The following is a 20413-nucleotide window of genomic DNA, read 5'->3' on the forward strand; positions in this document are numbered from 1 at the left end:
ACTAGACTGTAATACTAAGTGACACTTAGTACTAAGTCAAGAAGAATATTACTAATATACCATGTTGTGTTTTGGATTCGTGGAAAGTCTCTCTGGTTGGTAAAGCAGATTATTCGTGTCAATACCAAGGCCCAATTCCTGACCCCAAGGAATTGTCATTTTACATGTCATTTTCCCAACTCTCAGGCTGCTGATTCTTCTTCTTTCTTTTTTCAATATATTAATTTGCTAATCCGTAATCAGAATAAAAAGAATAAAGTACGAATTAAATTGAGGAGAAATAAAAAGGAATGGGAGTAAAAATGAGATTGGTTCCATATCAATTGTTTACTAATTTACTTAAATCATAATTAAAAGTAGCTTAATTACTACACTATCCTTGTTTAAAACATTTTTTTTCAAGCAAATTAATGAAATTTAACGTTATATCATTAATATTTTATCAAGTAAGGTTTTGTTTTAATAAAAAGTTATTTAACAAAGAGCTAGCTGTTAGTTTTTTTCTTGAACTTGTATAGAGTTACCAATTTCTCTTATGAACTGTAATTTTAGCCGATTACTCCCTTGAACTTTTGTAATTAGCTCATTTTCTCCATGAACTTTAACTTTAGCTGATTATTCCTCCTAAAATTTTAGGGTAAAGTACAAAAAACTACCTCAACTATTCGTGTTATGACACTTTCATACATTATCTTTTAAAATTGACAATGTCATACCTCATCTTTAGAATTTGGTCCAATGTTATACCTTCCGTTACTTGGGCGTGACTTGATTCGAAATCCACTTTCTATTAAAAAATCATTAAAAAAATTATTAAAAACTAAAAAAAAAAATTTAATATTTTTAAATATATTAAAATAATAATAAAAGGTGTAAAAAAAAAAAAAAAAAAAAAACTCTTAGTTTGTCCCTCCCCCTCCCCCTCCTCTCTCTTATCCCCATCTTCATCTTCTTCCCCCCACCTGCAAACCCAAAAAAACAAAAAAAACAAAAAACAAAAAAAAAAAAAAAAAACAAAAATCCAATTTATCTTCCCCCACACCCACCCTCAGTTTGTCTTCCTCCCTCCCCACTCCTTTTTCTCCCTCCTGCAACCCAAGAAAAAAAAAAAAAAAAAAACCAGATCCCGTCGTCGGGAAGACAAGTGCATAGAGAAAATGGAGGATGGGTGCGGAAAAGGATGTGGAGAATGGATGAGAGTGGTGGATTTGGGGTTGACAAGGGGTTGGGTTGGGGGAGGGGGGGACGAAATGGGTTCACTTTGGATTTGTTTGTTTATTTATTTTTCCTTCTTCTTCTTTCTGGGTTGCAGGGGTACATGAACTGGGTTGGGTTGAGTTTATTTTTATTTTCTTCTTCTTCTTCTTCTTCTTCTTCTTCATCCTCCTTCTTCTTCTTTCTGGGTTGGGGGGGGGGGCGAACTGGGTTGGGTTGGAATTTTTTTTTTCTCTTCCTCTTCTTCTTCTTCCTCCTTCTCCTTCTCCTTCTTCTTTTTTCTGGGTTGGGGGGGGGGCACGAACTGGGTTGGGCTGGATTTTTTTTTTCTTCCTCTTCTTCTTCTTCCTCCTTCTCCTTCTTCTTCTTCTTCCGCAGGGGGTGTTGATGGGTTTTCAAAAAAAAAAAATTTTTTTTTTTTTCTTCCTCCTTCTCCTTTTTTCCTCTTATTCTTCTTCCTCCTTCCTCATTCTCCTTCTCCTTCTTCTTCTTCTGCAGGGGAGGTTGATGGGTTTTCAAATTTTTAATTTTTTTTTGGTTGAAGATTAACAAGGGAAGAAGATGAAGCTGGGGAGAGAGAGGGGGGAACGGACGAAGAGGGATTTTTTTATTTTATATTTTTACTTTTCTTTATTATTTTAAAAAATATTAATTTTTAATAATATTTTATTAAAATTTTAATAGAAAGTGGGTCCCGAATCAAGCCACGTGAGCATTTAACTAAAAAGTAAACGGTCCAGTAACAGAAAGTATAACATTGGACCAAATTCTAAAGATGAGGTATGACATTGTCAATTTTAAAATATGAGGTATGAAAATGTCGTAATACCAATAATTGAGGTAATTTTTTGTACTTTACTTAAAATTTTATAAATAGCCAATTTCCCCTTAATGTTAGATTTAAAATTTTTTTATCTATCCAATTTTTTATTTTATTTTTATCCTCATACAATTGTCATGTATTGTCCGCACGATCAAAATACATGAAAATTTTTAAAATCTAACGTTAAAAAGAAATCGGCTATTTATAGAAGTTCAAAGAATAATCAATTACCATTAAAGTTACAAAAAAATCAACTAATTAAATAAGTTAAAAAATAATAATGAACTAAAATTAGAGTACAGAGAAATTGACAGCCCTATACAACAAAAGCAAATCGACAAATATGCCTTTGATAAAATCCAAGAAAAGTTGTGCCGACTTGACCACTTGGTCCCGATCTCCCAGCATCCAACCCTTTGCTCGATCTTTTATTTCCCAACAGCCCTCCCACAGTCCCACTTGCCCAGATGCATAGATTAGACCCCCACGCCTCCCCCTTTCATCCTCAATCATTTCTCCTTCTCGTCAATAGCTTCTGCAAGCAACCAGGAGAACAGGGTCGAGTGGCCTGAGCCGAAGTCCTCCAATGGAAATTGGTGGGATCGGAGAAGACGATATGGGTGTCTGCCGGCGGGGTGTTGAAGTCGTAAGGTTATTCCATCGGAGGGCGTGCAATTCCATTTCCTCCCACTTCATTCCTCCTTCGTAATCCTCTTCTTCCAATCAAACCTTTCCCGGACGGCACAGCAGTACCAGGTAAGTTTAGTCGCGATTTTCAAGTCAACGTGCATTTTTTTTTCAACTTCTTTTCTTTATTGTTTAGAGAATTTGAACTTTTTTTCATGAATTCTGTGCATCCTATACGAACTCCAGCCACAACTTACTCTGAAAATTAGACTACATACTAAATTAGAGTTTAATTTAAGGTCTAAATTCTTAGTTTAGGGTTTTAAGTTTTGGTACAATCCTAAATTAGGGTTTAATTTAAGGTGTACATCCTTGGTCTAAGTTTTAAATTTGGTTTTTTTTTTTTTTTTTTGCTGCCAGGGAGGACGAAATTGGTTTTGAGGTTTTAGCCTACTCGGATAGTTGGTGGTTTGGGCTCCGCTCCCGTTGCTTTAACATGTCGGGCCTTCAGAAGCGGCGGCAGCAGCAACGGGTCCCCACGGATGGCGGATTTCTTGAACGACCCCTGATTGAGTCTGATGATATCATAATTGATATACTGTCAAGGCTACCAGTTAAATATTTGATCCAATTCCGGTGTGTATGCAAGTCATGGCGCGCCTTGATCTCCGATTTGCATCTTGTTAGGAAGCACCTGAGACGGGCAGTGACAGGGGTTAACCCTAATAGCTATAGGCTTCTTATTTCAGACAGTCCTTTCCAATCCATAGACTACGAAGCACTCAAGGATGTCAGTATATGTGTGCAAAGCTCTTTTCTTTGTTTGCAATTGCCAGTAACGCTTGAACGTATGAGTGTTGTGGGTTCTTGCAATGGCTTGATATGTCTAAAGGGAAACAAAGGCGAAGTTCTCTTATGGAACCCTTGTACCAGAGTTACCAAAATGTTACCAAGAATTGCATGTTTTTATTTTTGTCCAAAGTTTTATGGATTTGGTTATGATTCCACCATTGAAGATTACAAGGTTATATTGGGTGGCAAATCTACAACTGCAGATGGCATGATGATTGCGGTCTTTACACTAAAATCAGGTTTGTGGAGGACTAAACAATACCTTGACTCTTTTAAATTGCATGGGCAAGGGTGCTTGGTTAATGGAGCTCTACATTGGGTAGAGCTTAAATGGAGCGGGGAGGAGCTCCGCCCTGTACTTAGTTCAAGAATCATCTCTTTTATTTTGGCGGAGGAGAATATTGTGCCGCTACCCTATCTTCACATCCAAAGTTACATCTCCATTCGTATTGGGACTATTGCAAATCGTCTCTTTGCATATTTGTTCAATGACGTCAGTTTGAGTGATATTGCAATAACTGTATGGGTGATGAAGGATTATGGTGTCCATGAATCTTGGACTAAAATCATACAAATTCCTTTGACGTCGTTACGTCAACTAAGTATGAATTTTGTTAATATTTTCTGCATTTTAGAGAATGATGAAGTTTTGATGAGTTGTGATTCAAGTTACTTGGCTTTATACAATCCAAAGGAAAATACATTGACGAAGGTTCTTAATACTCCTACTAATTTGTTGCCTGAAGCAACTATGTTTGTGGAGACCTTAGTTTCACCAGTAATTGGTGGTGGCGCCAACATCTGAAACCAACGATGTAAGTCTCTTCACTCTATCTAACTGATACTATGCAGTTTTGTCTAGAACGACATAATGTTGAGTGGCTTCTATAAGTGTTTAACCTGAACAAATAAGATTCGATATTTAAGTTTTTACTTGGTGTTTGAAATATAGCATTTGTTCGAGCACCATTCAGTTCTTTTTAGTTGATATATTTTAGTAGTTTGCAAGTTGCTTTCGCGAATTTGGACGACATGCTAGAGACAAATTGTGCTTTTTACTTGTTTATATTAAAAGGAACTAGTTTCATAGTAGATTATGGGCTTGTTTGGCAAGTGCTTTTAAACGATTGAAGGCGCTTTTAGAGAAAGTGTTTTTTAGTTCCAAAAGCACGTGAAGTGCTTCCTGCAAGAAGCCCTCGTCTAAAAATACTTGCCAAACAAGCCCCATGTTACTAAGTTATGGAAAGTAATTCCTGACACTCTAATGTTTTTTTTTTTTTTTTTTTTTTGGGAGAAGAAACGATAACCATTTATTAAAACAATAACAAGAATTACAAAATAGTGGAGATTTTTAAACTGTGCCTACCCGAATCACTTTACTATATGACTATGTCTGTCCCCTTGCCAACTTCTGTTGTAGAGCCTCTATTACTGTGTGTCATAGTTGGTAAAATTCCGTCTCCCTTCTCCATTTTGTGACATATCCGATTGATTTCTTCAGTTTTCTGGTTCAACCTCAGCCTTTAAAATTTTGTTTTCTGTACTTTCTGGTTGTTTACACACTTATAAACTCATTCTCTCTTATAACTGCTATCTGGTTCAACTGCATAAATTTTGGGAATCCGATGTGCCAAATCATTAATATTTTGGTGTAATATTAACGTGGCATATGGTTAAACGATTTTTTTTTTTATTTCTTCCCAAACTGCTGTTTGCCTAGTCTCTAGTTCGCTTAAATTGTAAGTTTATACTTAATATCTGTTTCCATGTGATAAGCACAATAAGCTTGTCCGTTCCTCTTCCATTTTGTTACAGGAAAGTCATCCCGTCTGATCTGTCTGAACTTGATTTGTTCTTGTCTTCGTTTTAATGGTTTCAGGTTAGATTTAAACTGTTCAGTTAGGTTTGGTATGATGAGGCGCCCCAAGGGTAGTTCAGAGACCTCCAGAAATGGTTTTGATGGGGGAAAATGAGCACGCGTTATGCATGCTTTCAAGAAGACCAACTGGACTAACCAGGGTTGAAAACTACGAAGGATGCGATTATCTTGCCAGGACCTGCCAAGTTTGAATGCGATCCGTTCAGGAGCTTACACGATAGAGATCTCATATATCCTACATCTGATGCCGGCTGGAGATCTAATATATCCTACATCTGATGCCGGCTGGCAAAGTTGTTGGAGGAGGAATGGAGGATGAACAAGGGCGGAAAGAGAAGCATTGTTAACGTGTTTTCCTCCGAGCAGTACATGGATTTTATAACTGTGTTTTCTTTTAATTTATACCCAAACTTGGATATTCTTGTAGCTATATTATTGTGTTTTTTTTTTTTTCTTCTTCGTAAAATCATATTCGTCTATTTTCTTTATTATAGTTGGAACGTTTTTCCTCCGAGCAGTACATGGATTTTATAACTGTACATATATATTCGTATGTTTTCTTTTAATTTATACCCAAACTTGGATATTCTTGTGGCTATATTATTGTGTTTTTTTTTTTTTTTTTACTTCGTAAAATCATATTCGTCTATTTTCTTTATTATAGTTGGATGGATTTAGATTTGCCTAATGTTTGCAAATAGTGTTATAAAATATAGATAGTTAGATCATTGAAATACGATGTAAAGTGAGCCTATAAACGAGAATGAAACCCTATATAAATATATCTCATGTATATAAAATATAAAGATATAAGACTGTTTGAAAATACTTTTAAAATGATTAAAATTATTTTTAATAAAAATGTTTTTAAAATCAATTGTAAAAAATTAAAGTAAGATATTGGCAGATTGAAAATCGACAAATACCTCTAAAATTTTAGAGTAAATTGTAATAATGGTCTTTCAACTTTAATTAAATTGCAGCATTCAACTAAAAATTTATTATCATTGGTCATTCAACACATCAAAACGTGTAGCTATGATCATTTTTGTCAACTTCGTTAGGATTTTGTCAAAATGAGTTATGTTGGAAAGTCCATAATTGGGTTGAAGTTGATAGACCATTTCTCCAATTAGGTTAAAGTTAAGGGACCATTTCTCTTGTTGGATTCAAGTTGAGGGATCATTGGTAATGAATTTTTAGTTGAGGGACCATATATGCACGTTTTGATGAGTTTAGGGACCATTGGTAATGAATTTTTAGTTGAGAGATCATAGATGCACGTTTTAATAAGTTGAGGGACCAATAGTACTGAATTTTAGTTGGGGGTTAATTACTTCAATTGAGTTAAATTGAAGGACTATTTCTACAATTTACTTAAAATTTTATTTTAATTTTTGAAAACCCCACCGCCACTTTCTCCAAAATTTGGCGCCTGTTCTGCCTTCATCTCTCTCTTTTCGTCTCCCTCTCGCACGGACGTAGAGATCACAGCACCACCTGCAAAACGACGCCGTAACGAAGCCAAGATGGTATTCCTCCACCAGCAAATGCCCTTCCCGCAAACGGCCGCCCCCCTCTTCTTCCGCCCCTTCTTGCCCTCCCTCCAAATCTTCTAAACCCGCCGCCACCGCGAACTCAACCAATCCAACCCCTAACGACGCCGTCGAAACCCCAGCCATCGATAAAATGGTCTCTATTTTAGCCGACGCTGGCTGCACCCTCCTCAATCACTCCGGGCCGCCGTGCCTCCCTTCGGACCTACACAAGCTCCGCCGTCACCTCCACCGCACCTTTTCCTCTTCCGAAAATGCCTCTGTTCTTCTCTCCGATTTCCTCTCCGGCCTCTCTTCCTACATCAACACACCTAAAAACCTCCGCAGGTGAGTAACTTCCTCGACACTCTAACAACTTCTAGTCTTCAGTTTCAAAAATTTCTATTTCCTGTTTGGCTGCCGAGAAAGAAAATCTAATGGAAAATTGCTCCTACATTTTCAGGATTCTCACCGCCTCCGCCAGAAGCGAGAGCTTACTACGCCACTTGCTGTTGGTGCCCACTATCCAGTTGCAAATTCAGAACATGCTTCTCGAGAAGCTTCCAGAATATTTCCACGTGTATACGCAGTATTCCGGTCCGTCTCTGTCCCTCGAAGACGACGTCGCTAGGCTGATCATCAATCACTTCCGGTGGCTGGATTTTCTTGTTGATCCGAATGCATTGGCCGAGAAATTGATGCAGATTCTTTCGATTTGCCCTCTGCATTTGAAGAAAGAGATAATTGGATCGTTGCCGGAGATCATCGGCGATCAGAATAATAAGACTGTGGTTGAAGCTCTCGAGAAATTGCTTCAGGAGGACTCGGCTGTAGTTGTGCCAGTGCTCGATTCCTTTTCGAACCTTAATTTGGATCCAATGTTGCAAGAACAGGTTTCACATTATCCTTTATTATCTGTTTGGTTGGTCAGAAAATTGGGAATATCAAATTTGTGCTTATTTTCTAGGAAAATGAGAAAATAAGAAACTTCATTTGACTTAGAAAGTGCATGATTGAGTATTCCAAGTTTACGGGTTGCTATTACACGTACATAGGATTGAAGTTTTCTCTTTTGAATATTCTAGCTGCACCTGACTTTAAATTTTCTTCAATTTGAAGGTAACCACCATAGCATTGTCATGCATCAGAACAATCGAGGCAGAGCACATGCCTCATCTGCTTAGGTTTCTACTGCTTTCAGCAACACCGTCAAATGTCCGGAGAATAATCTCACAGATTCGACAGCAGTTAAAATTTGTTGGGGTATCAAATTATCGCACATCACAACAAAAACTCAAAGGAAAGTCACGTGCCGACAACACCGAGGCTTCTATCCTTGATGCCTTGAGATCAAGTCTTCGATTTAAGAATGTATGTCTTCTGCCAGTTGGTCCTTAAAAGAAATTTTGTGCTTCTTATAAAGTTAAATTTCCCCTAAATCATATATTTGCTTCTATACGAGTTGTGTAGATACTGTGTCAGGAGATTTTGAAAGAATTGAACAGCCTCGAGAAAGCTCAGGATCACAAAGTCATCGATATATGGTTACTGATGCTGATATACATGAATGGTGAATCCCTGCAAAGGAGCGTTGAAAAGCTATTCAAGAAGAAAATTATTGAGGATTGCATTCAGGAAGCTATGTTTGATCAATGCATTCATGGACACAAAGAGCTTGTACAGGTATCTGGTATCAAGGAATGGATTCAGTCTGAAATACAAAATTAAGTGGTGTTTCTGTAGCCTTATTTGATTCTGCTTTTTTATTTGTTGTTAGGATTATTTTCTATCTTTCATTTCTCTGTCCGAGTACTTGTTGGCTTGCAAGGAGCAAAAATCCAGGGAGTTTGGCATGTATATCTATGTTTGTCTTTTTGAGGAGTTTGCCGATATGTATTCCAGACAGGAAGTAAGTGGCCTATATATTCTTTGTTGGTTATATGATATTTAAAATAAAGGTCTATTCTGTGACTACTATCATGACTTTCGCAGGTTCTTGGCTCGCTAGTTACCCATGTGGGTTCTAGTGTGGGTTTTGAAGTTGGTTCTGCTTTAGAGACCTTGGCTTTGCTAGCCTCGAAATATGCACAGCAGTTAATTCCTCTTTCTTCTCATATTAGCGGTATGATATTAGTCTGTTGTTCATGTTGATTTGTCAGACTCTGGAGTAATTCTTTTCCAAGAAATGCATGATGAATTCTTTGTTCCGCAATCCAGGTATTTTGGATTACTTAGAGGGATTTAGTGTTGAAAATCTGCACAAGGTAGGATGCTACATTTCTTTATCATTCTTGGCACAAAAGTGTTGAATCACTATTTCACTGGCTTTACTACAGTGCAGGTCTACGAGATTTTTGGCCATCTGGCACTTTTGGCTCGGTCTAGTGCATATTCTTATGGTTCTTCCTTTGCAAATGAACTTTTGATGATAGTACGCAAGCAGGTACCAAGAATTATTTTCTTTTCATTTGGAGCACTTCAACATAAGCATGATCAAACGTCTTTGAACCACACATTTGTGTATGATCATTATTTTACCCTTTCTGGTAATCCAAATTGATCTATTCCATCCCTCTGTTTGGCAGGTCACTCATCCTGATCTGAACTACAAGAAGATGGGCCTGGTTGGAACTCTAAAGATTGTTTCCTGTCTAGGAGATGCAACCGATGTTACCTGTCCATCCCCATCTCAAGTAAGATCCATCAGCATTTCAGTTTCACTCTACCATAGTTAGGGGCACATACTGTTAGTAAGATAGTAAGATTTACAAATTCTTTTTAATAATTAGAGGAAACAAAGAAAATATGGAAACCTGCAAAATACATTTTAATGTGTCCAGATGGGTTTGCTTATACTATTTTATATTGTCAATATAGTTAACATCAAATGTTTTTTGGCTTCCAAAATTTTTATTAAGGGATGTACATTCACCATTATTAAACACATTGACTACAGAAATCTAATTGTGACGAGGCACTGGAGCTCTTGAAGACTTCTTTGGACTCTTGCAGACAGCTGCCCTTACCTTTGATCATGTTTTATGATGAACTGACTGAAACGTTGGATTGTAAATTACTTCATCCAACAGTTATAGAATGGTCAGTTGGTTTCAAAAGCTGGTGTTTTCTTTGTTATCGTGTTAGCAATTTAATTTTTTTTACAAGTAATTGTTCTTTATTTGGAAGAAAACTAATCTGCATATTTCAGGATTGGGAAACATGTAGGGGAGTTTGAATCCCTGTTTCTGTCTGATCTTGATGGTGGGAATTTGGCTGTTAAGGACTCATATTGTGGTTTAGAAGGTGATTCTGTGATGCAATATTTCATCCTCTGTTTTTTTTTTTAATTTTTAATTTTTAATTTTTATTTTTGTTTGTTTTTGTTTTTGTTTTCTGATGCTACTTGAGATTGTGCTGTATAAGCAATTAATTGTGGGTGAATTAAAGTTGCCATTCTTTTTTTCATTGTAGGGGAGCTGTGGATGAACTTGGATGGTGATATATCACCTATTTGTCTAAACATTTTGCCATTGGCTTCCTCTACATTGCAGTAATATTTTGGCCATACATTATATCTATTATTGTACATAAGGTTTTCTCCACTTGATATCTATGATTGCTGAAGTTGGAATCTTGTTGTGTGCAGGTCTTCTTCTTCTTTACAAGTTCTTCCTGCTAACTTCCTTTTATTAGCTGCAGTAAGTGAAAGGTGGCTATGACTGATCTGATTATGACCTCTGTGATAAAACTTTAAACTTTTCTGTCAATTTTCAGATTGAAAGGTTGACAAACCAAGGATCTCTTGGTGGAATTGATGCACTACTTGGCTGCCCTTTGCACCTGCCTTCGTCTAAGGTCAGGCGAAGTAAAATGCTTTGTCAACAGCGCCCACTAGTTAGACTTTGGTTTATACTGAAGTTTCTTAAAGTTGAAGCTGCAATCCACATTTTAAGTTTGTAGAAAAATATCCCTGATTAACACCATAAGTCGCACACATGTTCAGATACAGGCACAGAGAGATTGCTCCAGCTAACTTATTTACTGCAGAATTTGAGAATTATTTAAATGAACTAAGATATTATTTTTAGTTGGTTTGGTTTCTCAAATTTGTGTAGCCTACCAGTGTTGGTGGCAATGTCCTACTCTGACATGTGCTGACTTGTGCATTACCAGTATTTATTCGGATCTGAGTGGAAGTCTCTAACAGGGAAGCAGAAACAGATTATATGTGCGTCTCTATATTATGCTGCCAATTGGATACGGGAACTAGTAAGTGAAGAAGCTTAAAAGATATTACCTTGCATTTAAATTGTGGTTTCTGACTCTTTATGTACCATGCTAGCTCAATGCCTTCTGTACACAAGTTACTGGGAGATTTGAATTTACAAGCCAGGCCACAAAGGAGGATATACTTTCCAAGCTAATGAAGCGCTTGAGAAACCTTGTGTAAGTTATTGTGGTGTTAATCCCTTGAAAACATGTTTTTAAATTTGTAAATCAGCTTTCTTGTGTACATGAACTAGCTTGTTTATTACAACCTCTTGATCCCTAAGTACTGATGGAGACAATCTTAACAACACAGATTCTTGGAAAGCATATTAAACAATTGTATTGAGAGGTGCTCTCTATCTCTTCCTGAACTTCATCCTTATGCTGATATATACCGGTCTTCCCTTTTAAGCCAACCTCACCATATGGTGAACATTGAAAAGAAAATTGAGCATAAGAAAACACATGAGGCCACCTCTCCAAGAGGCATGAAGAAAAACAAAAAGATCTCAAAAGCATCAACAACATCATATACCAATGCGAAACTCCGGCAGCCCACATTATTTGATGTCTTGGAGAAGGCAGGAGTTCTAACAGGCCAAGAGGTGCCAAATGAAGATTCTTCTTGTTTAACGTCAAAGAGCAGGTCATATGAGTCATCAGAGAAAAATTCTTCTGACTCTAATGAGGCTGCTGTTATAGAAATTTCTGCCATCGCCAAGGCTATTGATGCTCAGAGATTTAAGTTCAGACCTCTGCTGGTTCATTGTTATTCCATTTTGGGGTTTGCAAAGGTATTACGCTTCATGATGGTTGGCCTCTAATAAGGTGTTCTTATGGTATTGATTGTGATTAACCACACTTTTAGGCCACTGCATTCATTAGTGTCACTGTTCGGTATTAGTGAAGGAAGGTGATTCTCATAGCCCAATGCACAGGTCTTCAAGTCCAAATAGAAATCATAAATCTGATACTCTTTTTCTGAATGTGGCCACCTCTTAGTTCAAAACTTAATTCTTAATTAGATGTTGGCAAGAGGTTGTGAACTTGTACATTAGAGTGATTATACTCTAAAGTTATTTATATTTCTTTTCTTTCAAATGCAAGCAATGGATAAATGTACTGTTGAAAAGTGTGGAGTATTAGTATCAAATGGTCTACTTTGGAGTGATTTGTCTTGCTACATATTAATTCAAATGACAATTGGTTAGGTGTCAAACGACGCACTAACAGAGTCCCTAGCATTTCTTGATCTTGTTTTACAAGATGTGCAGTGTATTTGAAATTTTGATTAGAACCATCATGCAATTTTTATTGTAGTTTTTCATGTATTTTATGCAGAGTGAAGCATCCTGTTGTGTTGATGCTGCTGCTGAGGTACCCACCAACTTGAGTCATTTTTGTTATATGTTGTAAACAAAGTTCTAAACTTATAACATTTATGTCCTTTTTTGCGGATGCTAGTTACCTCTATATCTGTACCTTCTGCGTGATGTTCACTACAAGCTGGATTACTTAAATCCTGGGAAACAATTGTGGGGCAGAGGCTTGAGTCCTCCAGTTGGGTTCACCAGAATGACAGTGGATGAATTCTTGAGCAAAGTTAAACCACTCTGTCCAAGTATTAAGAGGCATTTTGATAGTGCACTTTTAGTACTTACGGAAGGTAAGAAAGTGAAGTCCAAATTTGATGGATACACACTAGAAGGATGCCACTATCTTCTTTTAATCTTTGAGCATCACTCTGCAGGTGATGAAACTTGTGAAGAACATTGGAATATTCAATCTACTTCTGCTCGAAATCCAGACATTCCCAATCTTGTACATTCAAAAACTGCAGTTTCTACTTCAATGTTCAAAAAAGTGCTTCATTGTTTCAATGCGGTGAAATTCCATTACCTTATCTATCACCTCAATGAAATGGCATCTCTCTCTGTCTCTTATTGTGTGTGTGTGTGTGTGTGAGACCTCCCATCCTCGGCTGATAACTAAATGAGTACTTACACTGTTACACACAAATTTTATGTTTGAAATGAAAACTACTAAATCTTTTGCTTCGGTTTTTTAATTACAGATATTAAACCTTCCTGGTATTCAGACAGATAAGCCAGCTCTCTCATACCTGCTAGAAGCATTCCAGCCTACCAAGATCCCAGATAGTTTTTTGGAAGGCATACAGCTTAACCTTTCCCCTGGGACTTCAGAATATCTATATTTTGGCGCTTATTCATTTTTTGAAGGTGTCTTGGACATAGGTACATAACTTCATTCTGTTTGCTGATAGTGTTCAGGGTGCTTATTGATTGTCACTCTTTATTAAGCCACTTACATAACCTCATATGGTCCCTGCAGCATGCTCTCTTTCTTTTATGCTGGCGTCAGAGTCACTTTTTACTCTAGAATCAATTGTATCATCAGTCCACAAATTCATCAGTAAGATGGAGGGAAATGGTAAAAACATGCACTCAGGATTTGTCCAGGAGGCTCTTCCTACTTTGCGCACGAAACTTGGTATTTCTGCCGAGAAGATTTTAAAGCATAGATTTGATGAAAATCTTGAGAATGGTGGGAAGTGCAAAGTGAGCAAACTATGTTTCTAGCTCTTATTTCTTGCACATGCTTGGAAATTTATTTGATCCATATTATGATATGTGTGTATGCTTGTCATTTTTTATTTTCTAATTTTTTCAGGGGGAAATGGTACAGAAAATATTGCGCATTTACCTAGAAAATAGAGATTCCACTTCTGATCGGCTGGAACAGCTAGCCTGCACTATTTTGCCTGAGGTGCATATTTTTGTTATGGACCTTGGTCTCTTAAGAGTTTTGGTAGACACTATTTTTCTCAATTTGTTTAAATTCTGCATCGAAGAACTGGTTTTAAAAGTTTTGGGTGTTTGATTATAACATAACCACTGTATGGTAGTCAGCAATTGCTGACTGTTTTTCTACTTTTTTTTTTAGTGGACAAAGGGAGAAGATGATGAACATGGTTTCCCATCTCTAAGTTCTGGAACGTTTGCTGTGTGGAACAAGATACTGGTAAGGCTTACATTTCCCCCTTCTATCAAGTTAACTGATACTCTTTCTTGACAGAGATAGTAACACAAGTTGGTGTTATGTGCAGCATGAAGAGAACCTAACTGTTCTTAACAAATTGGTGAGATGTAGATTTATTTTTTGAAACGTTTAGTGTTGTACTTGAAGTGCATTTGGTCAGAACTACTCATGTTGATTCTCTCTTAGGTCAAGGAAGCTATTCTTCTGAAGAAAGCGAGAGCTAGTGCTCAACATAACATTATTGAAAAACTTCTAAGCAAGCTACAACAGTCTGTAAATGTGGTTGTGTCATTAGTTAACCTTTGTAAAACTCACGATAAGGTAAATAAACAAGACTCCAAAGTTCTCTAAATTAGCATCTGTTCTCTTCTTGATTTACTCTTTTTGTGTAATAAATAATAATTGTCCTTATTATGTTCAAATGCCACCCGGGTAAGATACTCTTGACATCCCAATATCGTGGTTCAGGTGACTTTGCATGCCATGGCTGTTGGGTATGGTGGGAAGTTCATTGATTCCTTTATGAAAGGTATATTCACGACACTTTACATATGATTAAATGAGAAGTGTTTGAGGCGCTAACATCATTATGTTTCCAGTTTTTGACTTCTTACAGTCCCATTTTGAAGTTCACAGAGAGGATATTATCCACTTGGTAAGATCTCTTGAGCAAATACATAAATACATCTTAATGATTGGAGTCGAGTTTTACCCTTAATTTATCCGGAAAACAAAACTTATCCTTGTAATGAATTAGGTTTTAGAGCTTCAAAAGGCCACAAGAACAATACAGACCCTATGTTCAGAAGCAAAGGTAAGTCTTAAATATATATTTTTTATTTTTATTAGATTTTGGTCTAAATCATCTTCACCCTTGGAGTTTGTTATCGTACAATACCATTTTATTTTTTGTTTTGTATTGTGGAAGGGTTTGAGGCAAACAAGCATTACCAGAAAAATTCCTGCTACAAAGAGATCTATGGAACGCCTTTTGTTCTCTGTGAAAGCTCTTCTCCACACATCATCAAATGGATGTACTTTCTGGATGGGTATGTATGAATTGTTGTTTTCTTTTGTGCACTGTGTGGGTACTTGAATATGCTACCTCGAACTAGGCATATAATCTTCTCGTAGCCTCTTGCAACGTTTATTATTTGTAAGGGTTAGAAATGTACTAGATAATGTCAATGTATTCTTGCTCTTTGTTGACTACCACATCATCATACTAGTATTCAGTTTCTTCCCATGCTAAATTGCATTTTCTTTAATCTCCTTGGACTCTTGAGTTACTTCCCGATTGTTACCGAGTTCTGTATTGTGCTTGCGGTAAGAGAGGATATAGAATAAATTACCAACTGACTTGAATTTGATTATTTTCAAGTCGATATCTTACTTTAACCGCATAGTTGAAATTATCTCTTACACAACTAAATCAAACCTCCTTCCTCCCAATTGATTGCAGTCATTTACATGAATACTTTGTTATTACCACTGAGCTTTCATCGTTAGATGCTTAGTGATCATGCGATACATACATCTTTAATACTTTCACCAGTGTCATTTTTCTCTTAGACCTTCACACCTTAAATTAAGTTGCGCTTTTTCTATGCAGTGGGTCTGATCACATTTTATCGATTATCGTTTTTTCATCTTCCGGTTCATGTTTCTTATTTATCATTCGTTGCCTGCTCTTACAGGCAGTCTGAAGCATAAAGACTTGAAGGGTCAGGTGGTGAGTTCTCAAGTGTATATGGATACCGAGGATGACCATGCTGGTGAAGAAACAGCAGAAGCCGCTGATGAAACAGCAGATGAAGCAACTGATGATTATCAACCTGAGAATCCTGATAGTGAAGAGGACAGAGAAACAGAATGAGAAATGCATTCCGAAACTTTAAGCATATTGACCGGAGCCCAACCTTGTGTGAGTTCTAAATTTTTGCGAGTAGTCATCAAAGGAAAACGTGCAACTGAGTGGTTTGCTATTCTCGGTCTGCACGTAGTACATAAAATTCTGAGTTACGTTATATCGGCCAAGAACTGAAGATAACATAGAACCTTTTTTTCTCTCCTCGTTTGAATATTATGATTGAATTTGTACTTTAATATTGAAAAGGGAGTAACTTAATACATGAAAAATAAAAGAGAATTCTACATTTAGTGTATCAGCAGTTCAATAGCAATTAGTTTAAAAATTTTAATACTCCACGATCTAAATTTTGCAGGACCTCTAAGAATTCTTGAGTTCTGATGATTGCGGACGACAAATGATAAGTGGGCAGCATATATTTATTAACTCGTAATTCCGAGTTAACAGCAGCAGCGTATAGACATCCAAGATCCTCAGACATGGGTTGGATGGAGTGGTGGAGTATTGTAACAGGAAAAGGCGGTAATCTAGTTTCTCCAGTTTTGGAAATACTAGTCCACGCTTCAAATCCCGCTCTGTTGATAGCATTCGTTTGCAGCAATACTTATGCCGGGTATGGATAACTGTTCAGCTGGATCTGGGTTCTTTGTGAATCTTTTGTAAGGAATTTTACACTCCAGGATTTATTCATATGATAGATTTTGACAAAGTACAATAAATAATATTTGTTTCTGATAACATAGTTTCCTCGTATGACAAGGTAATATTGACTCAAAAAGATAGCACATGGTGCTTTCTGTTCTTCAGCAACTCTTCTGCGTTTTAGGCCCGACGAGGTTCTGTTGCGCGACCTGAAATCAAAATTACCACCATAACGTTAGTCATCAAGTAGGTGCACTGCTTATATTATAATCATAATATGAAAGACAACCGATCGATCTAGTTTGAATTACCCTGTTCGATGGAAGGAGATCTGTCTGGGTAGAATTGCGGCAAAGGAGTGCCACCATCAGCCTCGTCACGAATCTATCAGACCCAACAAAACAATTGATCAAATGAAAGTCGAGACCATGTATAACTTGAACATGATTGATAGTGTCAAACCTGGTTGTGTGGGAGCTTCACAGCTGTGTACGTAGCAGCACCAGTTAAGGCACCGAGTGTGGGTGCGACCAAGTAGATCCACAATCCTTTATAATTTCCGGCAGCCACAGCCGGACCCAAAGTCCGGATAGGGTTCATTGAACCCCCGTTGTTTGTCTGAGCAGATAAATATTTGATATAGATAAACTAATAAAGTTTGAATACAGTTAGTTTTATAACAAAAAGGTTTCTCACCCTGCCACAAGAATGTTGAGCAAAACTGTCGCTCCAATTGCTACACCTGCCAACTCCCCCACCTGCATCAACTTAGAAATTAGTTTACATCATAGATTAGCGAGAATTTGGACTGCAGCAACGTAACAGTGCACGCACGCACGCACATACCGCACGAGTATCAGTGGCAACGGAAGTGACTGTGAACATGAGAATGAAAGTGACAATGAACTCGAGTGCAAAAGCTTGGCAATGGCTAACAGAGGGAACCGTTACACCACCAGACATGAATGGATGAAAAACTCCCTTTAGAGCGAAACTTGCAGAGATGGACGCTGAAACCTGTGCTATTATGTAGAGGGGAACTTGGGTCCATGGGAAGTGTCGAAACGCTGCAAAAGCAATGGTGACAGACGGGTTTAGGTGTGCTCCGGAGATGTGGCCTGTAGACAAAATCACTGCCATCACTGCTAGGCCTGCGCATGCCGCATTGCCTAGCAGCGTCTCCGAACCTTGATACTTTTGGTTCACAATAGGGGCTGCTGCTGCTGAAAATATCAGGATGAAGCTCCCCACAAACTCGGCACCAAGCTGTAAATACACGTGCATGATGCGTACAAAATATATAGCTTAATTTGATTTCAAAAGTTAGAAAATCTAATAATTTCGTTGGTCTGTTAAATAAGAGGTACGTACCTTCCGGAGCAAAGTGACATGAGGAGCATGGACGCTCGACGGGGAATTGGTTTCTGGCATTATGGCAGAAGAACGAAGGAAGAGAAACAGTACTAGTAGTGGGGACTTTGTTTACATATATATTGCTTATAGGCTGAAACCGCGACTTTGTTTACAACTTTACATAGTGCTTATAGGCCGGAAATAGTGAGTATGCTGCTACTAGGTACTGCTACTAGACAGTTTGAATCAGTTCTTGCGCCTTAAGAAATCTTGACCTCCAATCAAAGCTGTTGTGCATCGAGTGAACTGGGCGATTTAGTTCTTTTCTGTGACTCGAGCGAGTACGGACTTTAAATATTCACCAGCGCAGAACGTCCTTTACATTGTAACTGAAAGCAAATACAAATGAAAAATAGTAGTAAGAACTGAATACAGTTTGAGCCGAATCACTAAACTAAAAACAATTTCGTAACGAATCACGATCGAAAATCCATACCAAACACAATGGTTTTGCCGAGCAATCTTCAAAAGAAAATCAGGAATCTGGATCAGTTGATATCGTTGAGATAAGTTATATGTTGAGAGATTTGTGTTTCGGGACGAATAAGTAGTCATCCTTATATAATGATCGTCAACCCTAACTTGAGTGAAAAACAATCGAAACATTTAGTCACTTTCCTATTCAAAACTGCACGAAATTTGACTCGATGATCAAGATCCTGATCCAATCCTTAAGAATATTTTTTTCCTGTTTGGAGCACGAAATCTTTAATAATCATCATATTATTATTACAAATTAATACCTATTAAATTGTAAACGACTTACAAGGAGAGTGAGTATTGACGTTTCACCTCTTATTATTCATTATTTATGTGATTAATAACTCAACACATGCAAAAGAAAAAGAAAGATTGAGCACAGAGAGCCAATGCTTATTAATCACGATTTTATGTGGATGCACAAGTGTGTCTCACTTTTTGAATGTTTTTGCAGAAGTTGCCTTGATTTAGCATTTTGAGACAAGTTTGTGAACATCATAATGTAAAGGCCTAGCAATTCAAGTGGTTAATAGCATCCATTCAATCCCTCTAATTCCTCTAGTATCGCTTAAGCCCAAGTTCTATTAAGTCATTTGTTGAGAGTGAGTTTCACATCAGAGAAAGAACGGATTTTTGCATGCACTTATAAATAATTAAGTTCCTCTCTCTATTGCCAATTAGTTTTATTGTGAAACCTCAACTTTTTTAACCATATCGTTGAAGATTTGGGTGATTTTTGGTGGACATAATCTTTAAGAAAATACCTAAAAGATAAACTACTTGAATTGTTAAAATACATTACAGAGTCGCCCCACAAAAACTTGTGTCAGAAATTGTGTATATATACATTAAGAAGGGACAAACGTGGGGCATGTGGTCCGGAGTAAATGGTGGAAGGCGCTTCTGACTCTTACTCGTATTGTCATATGCCGTCACCTGTTGAAATGGGAAAGAGATTCTCTCCGGATTTCTTCCACCAAGGCCACCGAATTAGTGATCTAGACCTTCCAAATTTCATCCAACGACCCACCTGTTTTGATCCTTTAAAAGCTGTGATAATTTTATCTCCAGATCATCCAGAAGCCATTAACTTCTCGCTGCACCGCATGATCCACCTCATCTGTTTTTCACAAATATTCATCCAATGTAGCTGAGCGAGAACTCACAGGCGCATATAGATTATTTGTGTTGTACGACCACTTATGTAAGGTAACTTATGTGATTCAATTCAAACAATTCACAATTTTTTCCCCTCTTCGTCAAGGCATGCCAGTTTTTATGAAATTGTCTCTGTCGTTGTTGCACAGGCCCCCAAAATCTCATGATCGACCATGAAACTCATGTTGGATTTTCTCGAATAAATTTTAAGGTTAACACAACGCTTTTCATAGTGACTCATACAAATTAAGAATCCGGGCACAAACAATAATAATGTACGCGGGTTTATTCTGTTTGTAAAGCTAGAGAGGCCTACGATTTCTTGAAGTTTATGGTTGTAAACTGAACTGAACGATCACTTTTAGACTTTCAGTTTGGTCACCAACTCCATTGGACTATGTTTGTGTAATAAGCTTATATTGATTGGTTCAACTTTTAATTACACAGATGCGTTTCATGAAAACTCCACGCCTGATGTGGTGTACAAATGATAAGACAAAAGTTAGGGGACAATATCAGTGTGGTTAATGATGAACTATTGGCCTGTATACGTCCCTCGAAAATATTTACAATTAATGTGATCAAATTGC

At 37.3% G+C, this 20413-nt stretch overlaps 2 protein-coding genes and 1 pseudogene across 2 annotated transcripts; 2 read left to right on the plus strand and 1 right to left on the minus strand.

Moving 5' to 3' along the window:
• The first annotated feature begins 2396 nt into the window (after nucleotides 1–2396).
• Nucleotides 2397–5989, plus strand: LOC125474497 (F-box protein At3g07870-like). The gene is made up of 3 exons (XM_048578313.1): nucleotides 2397–2794; nucleotides 3086–4332; nucleotides 5397–5989. Exon 2 carries the CDS (start codon nucleotides 3162–3164, stop codon nucleotides 4320–4322), a length of 1161 nt encoding a protein of 386 aa, XP_048434270.1. The 5' UTR covers nucleotides 2397–2794; nucleotides 3086–3161; the 3' UTR covers nucleotides 4323–4332; nucleotides 5397–5989.
• Nucleotides 5990–6910: 921 nt separating this feature from the next.
• On the plus strand, nucleotides 6911–16422 carry LOC125474498 (Fanconi anemia group D2 protein homolog). Its single transcript, XM_048578314.1, is given in 32 exon segments — nucleotides 6911–6949; nucleotides 6951–7279; nucleotides 7395–7824; nucleotides 8051–8302; nucleotides 8402–8614; nucleotides 8709–8840; nucleotides 8924–9053; nucleotides 9149–9195; nucleotides 9273–9374; nucleotides 9517–9624; nucleotides 9888–10030; nucleotides 10140–10234; nucleotides 10403–10481; nucleotides 10578–10629; nucleotides 10706–10786; nucleotides 11105–11200; nucleotides 11274–11377; nucleotides 11514–11994; nucleotides 12542–12577; nucleotides 12665–12866; nucleotides 12951–13084; nucleotides 13275–13455; nucleotides 13553–13779; nucleotides 13892–13987; nucleotides 14165–14242; nucleotides 14328–14360; nucleotides 14447–14581; nucleotides 14729–14789; nucleotides 14860–14915; nucleotides 15018–15074; nucleotides 15189–15309; nucleotides 15958–16422. Coding segments are annotated over 32 exon segments (4494 nt in total). The 5' UTR covers nucleotides 6911–6925; the 3' UTR covers nucleotides 16137–16422.
• A 350-nt stretch (nucleotides 16423–16772) lies between these two features.
• Nucleotides 16773–18729, minus strand: LOC125474499 (annotated as a pseudogene).
• Between the last annotated feature and the right edge of the window lie 1684 nt (nucleotides 18730–20413).

This window comes from the organism of the source record quoted next, unplaced genomic scaffold (genome assembly GCF_019419815.1).
Source record: "Pyrus x bretschneideri cultivar Hongxiangsu unplaced genomic scaffold, Pyrus_bretschneideri_v1 Contig12, whole genome shotgun sequence".
Taxonomy (NCBI): Eukaryota; Viridiplantae; Streptophyta; class Magnoliopsida; order Rosales; family Rosaceae; genus Pyrus; species Pyrus x bretschneideri.

Bases quoted from the DNA above. Each gene is read 5' to 3' on its own strand.
- LOC125474497 (XM_048578313.1), top strand. From the start codon at position 3,162: ATGTCGGGCCTTCAGAAGCGGCGGCAGCAGCAACGGGTCCCCACGGAT.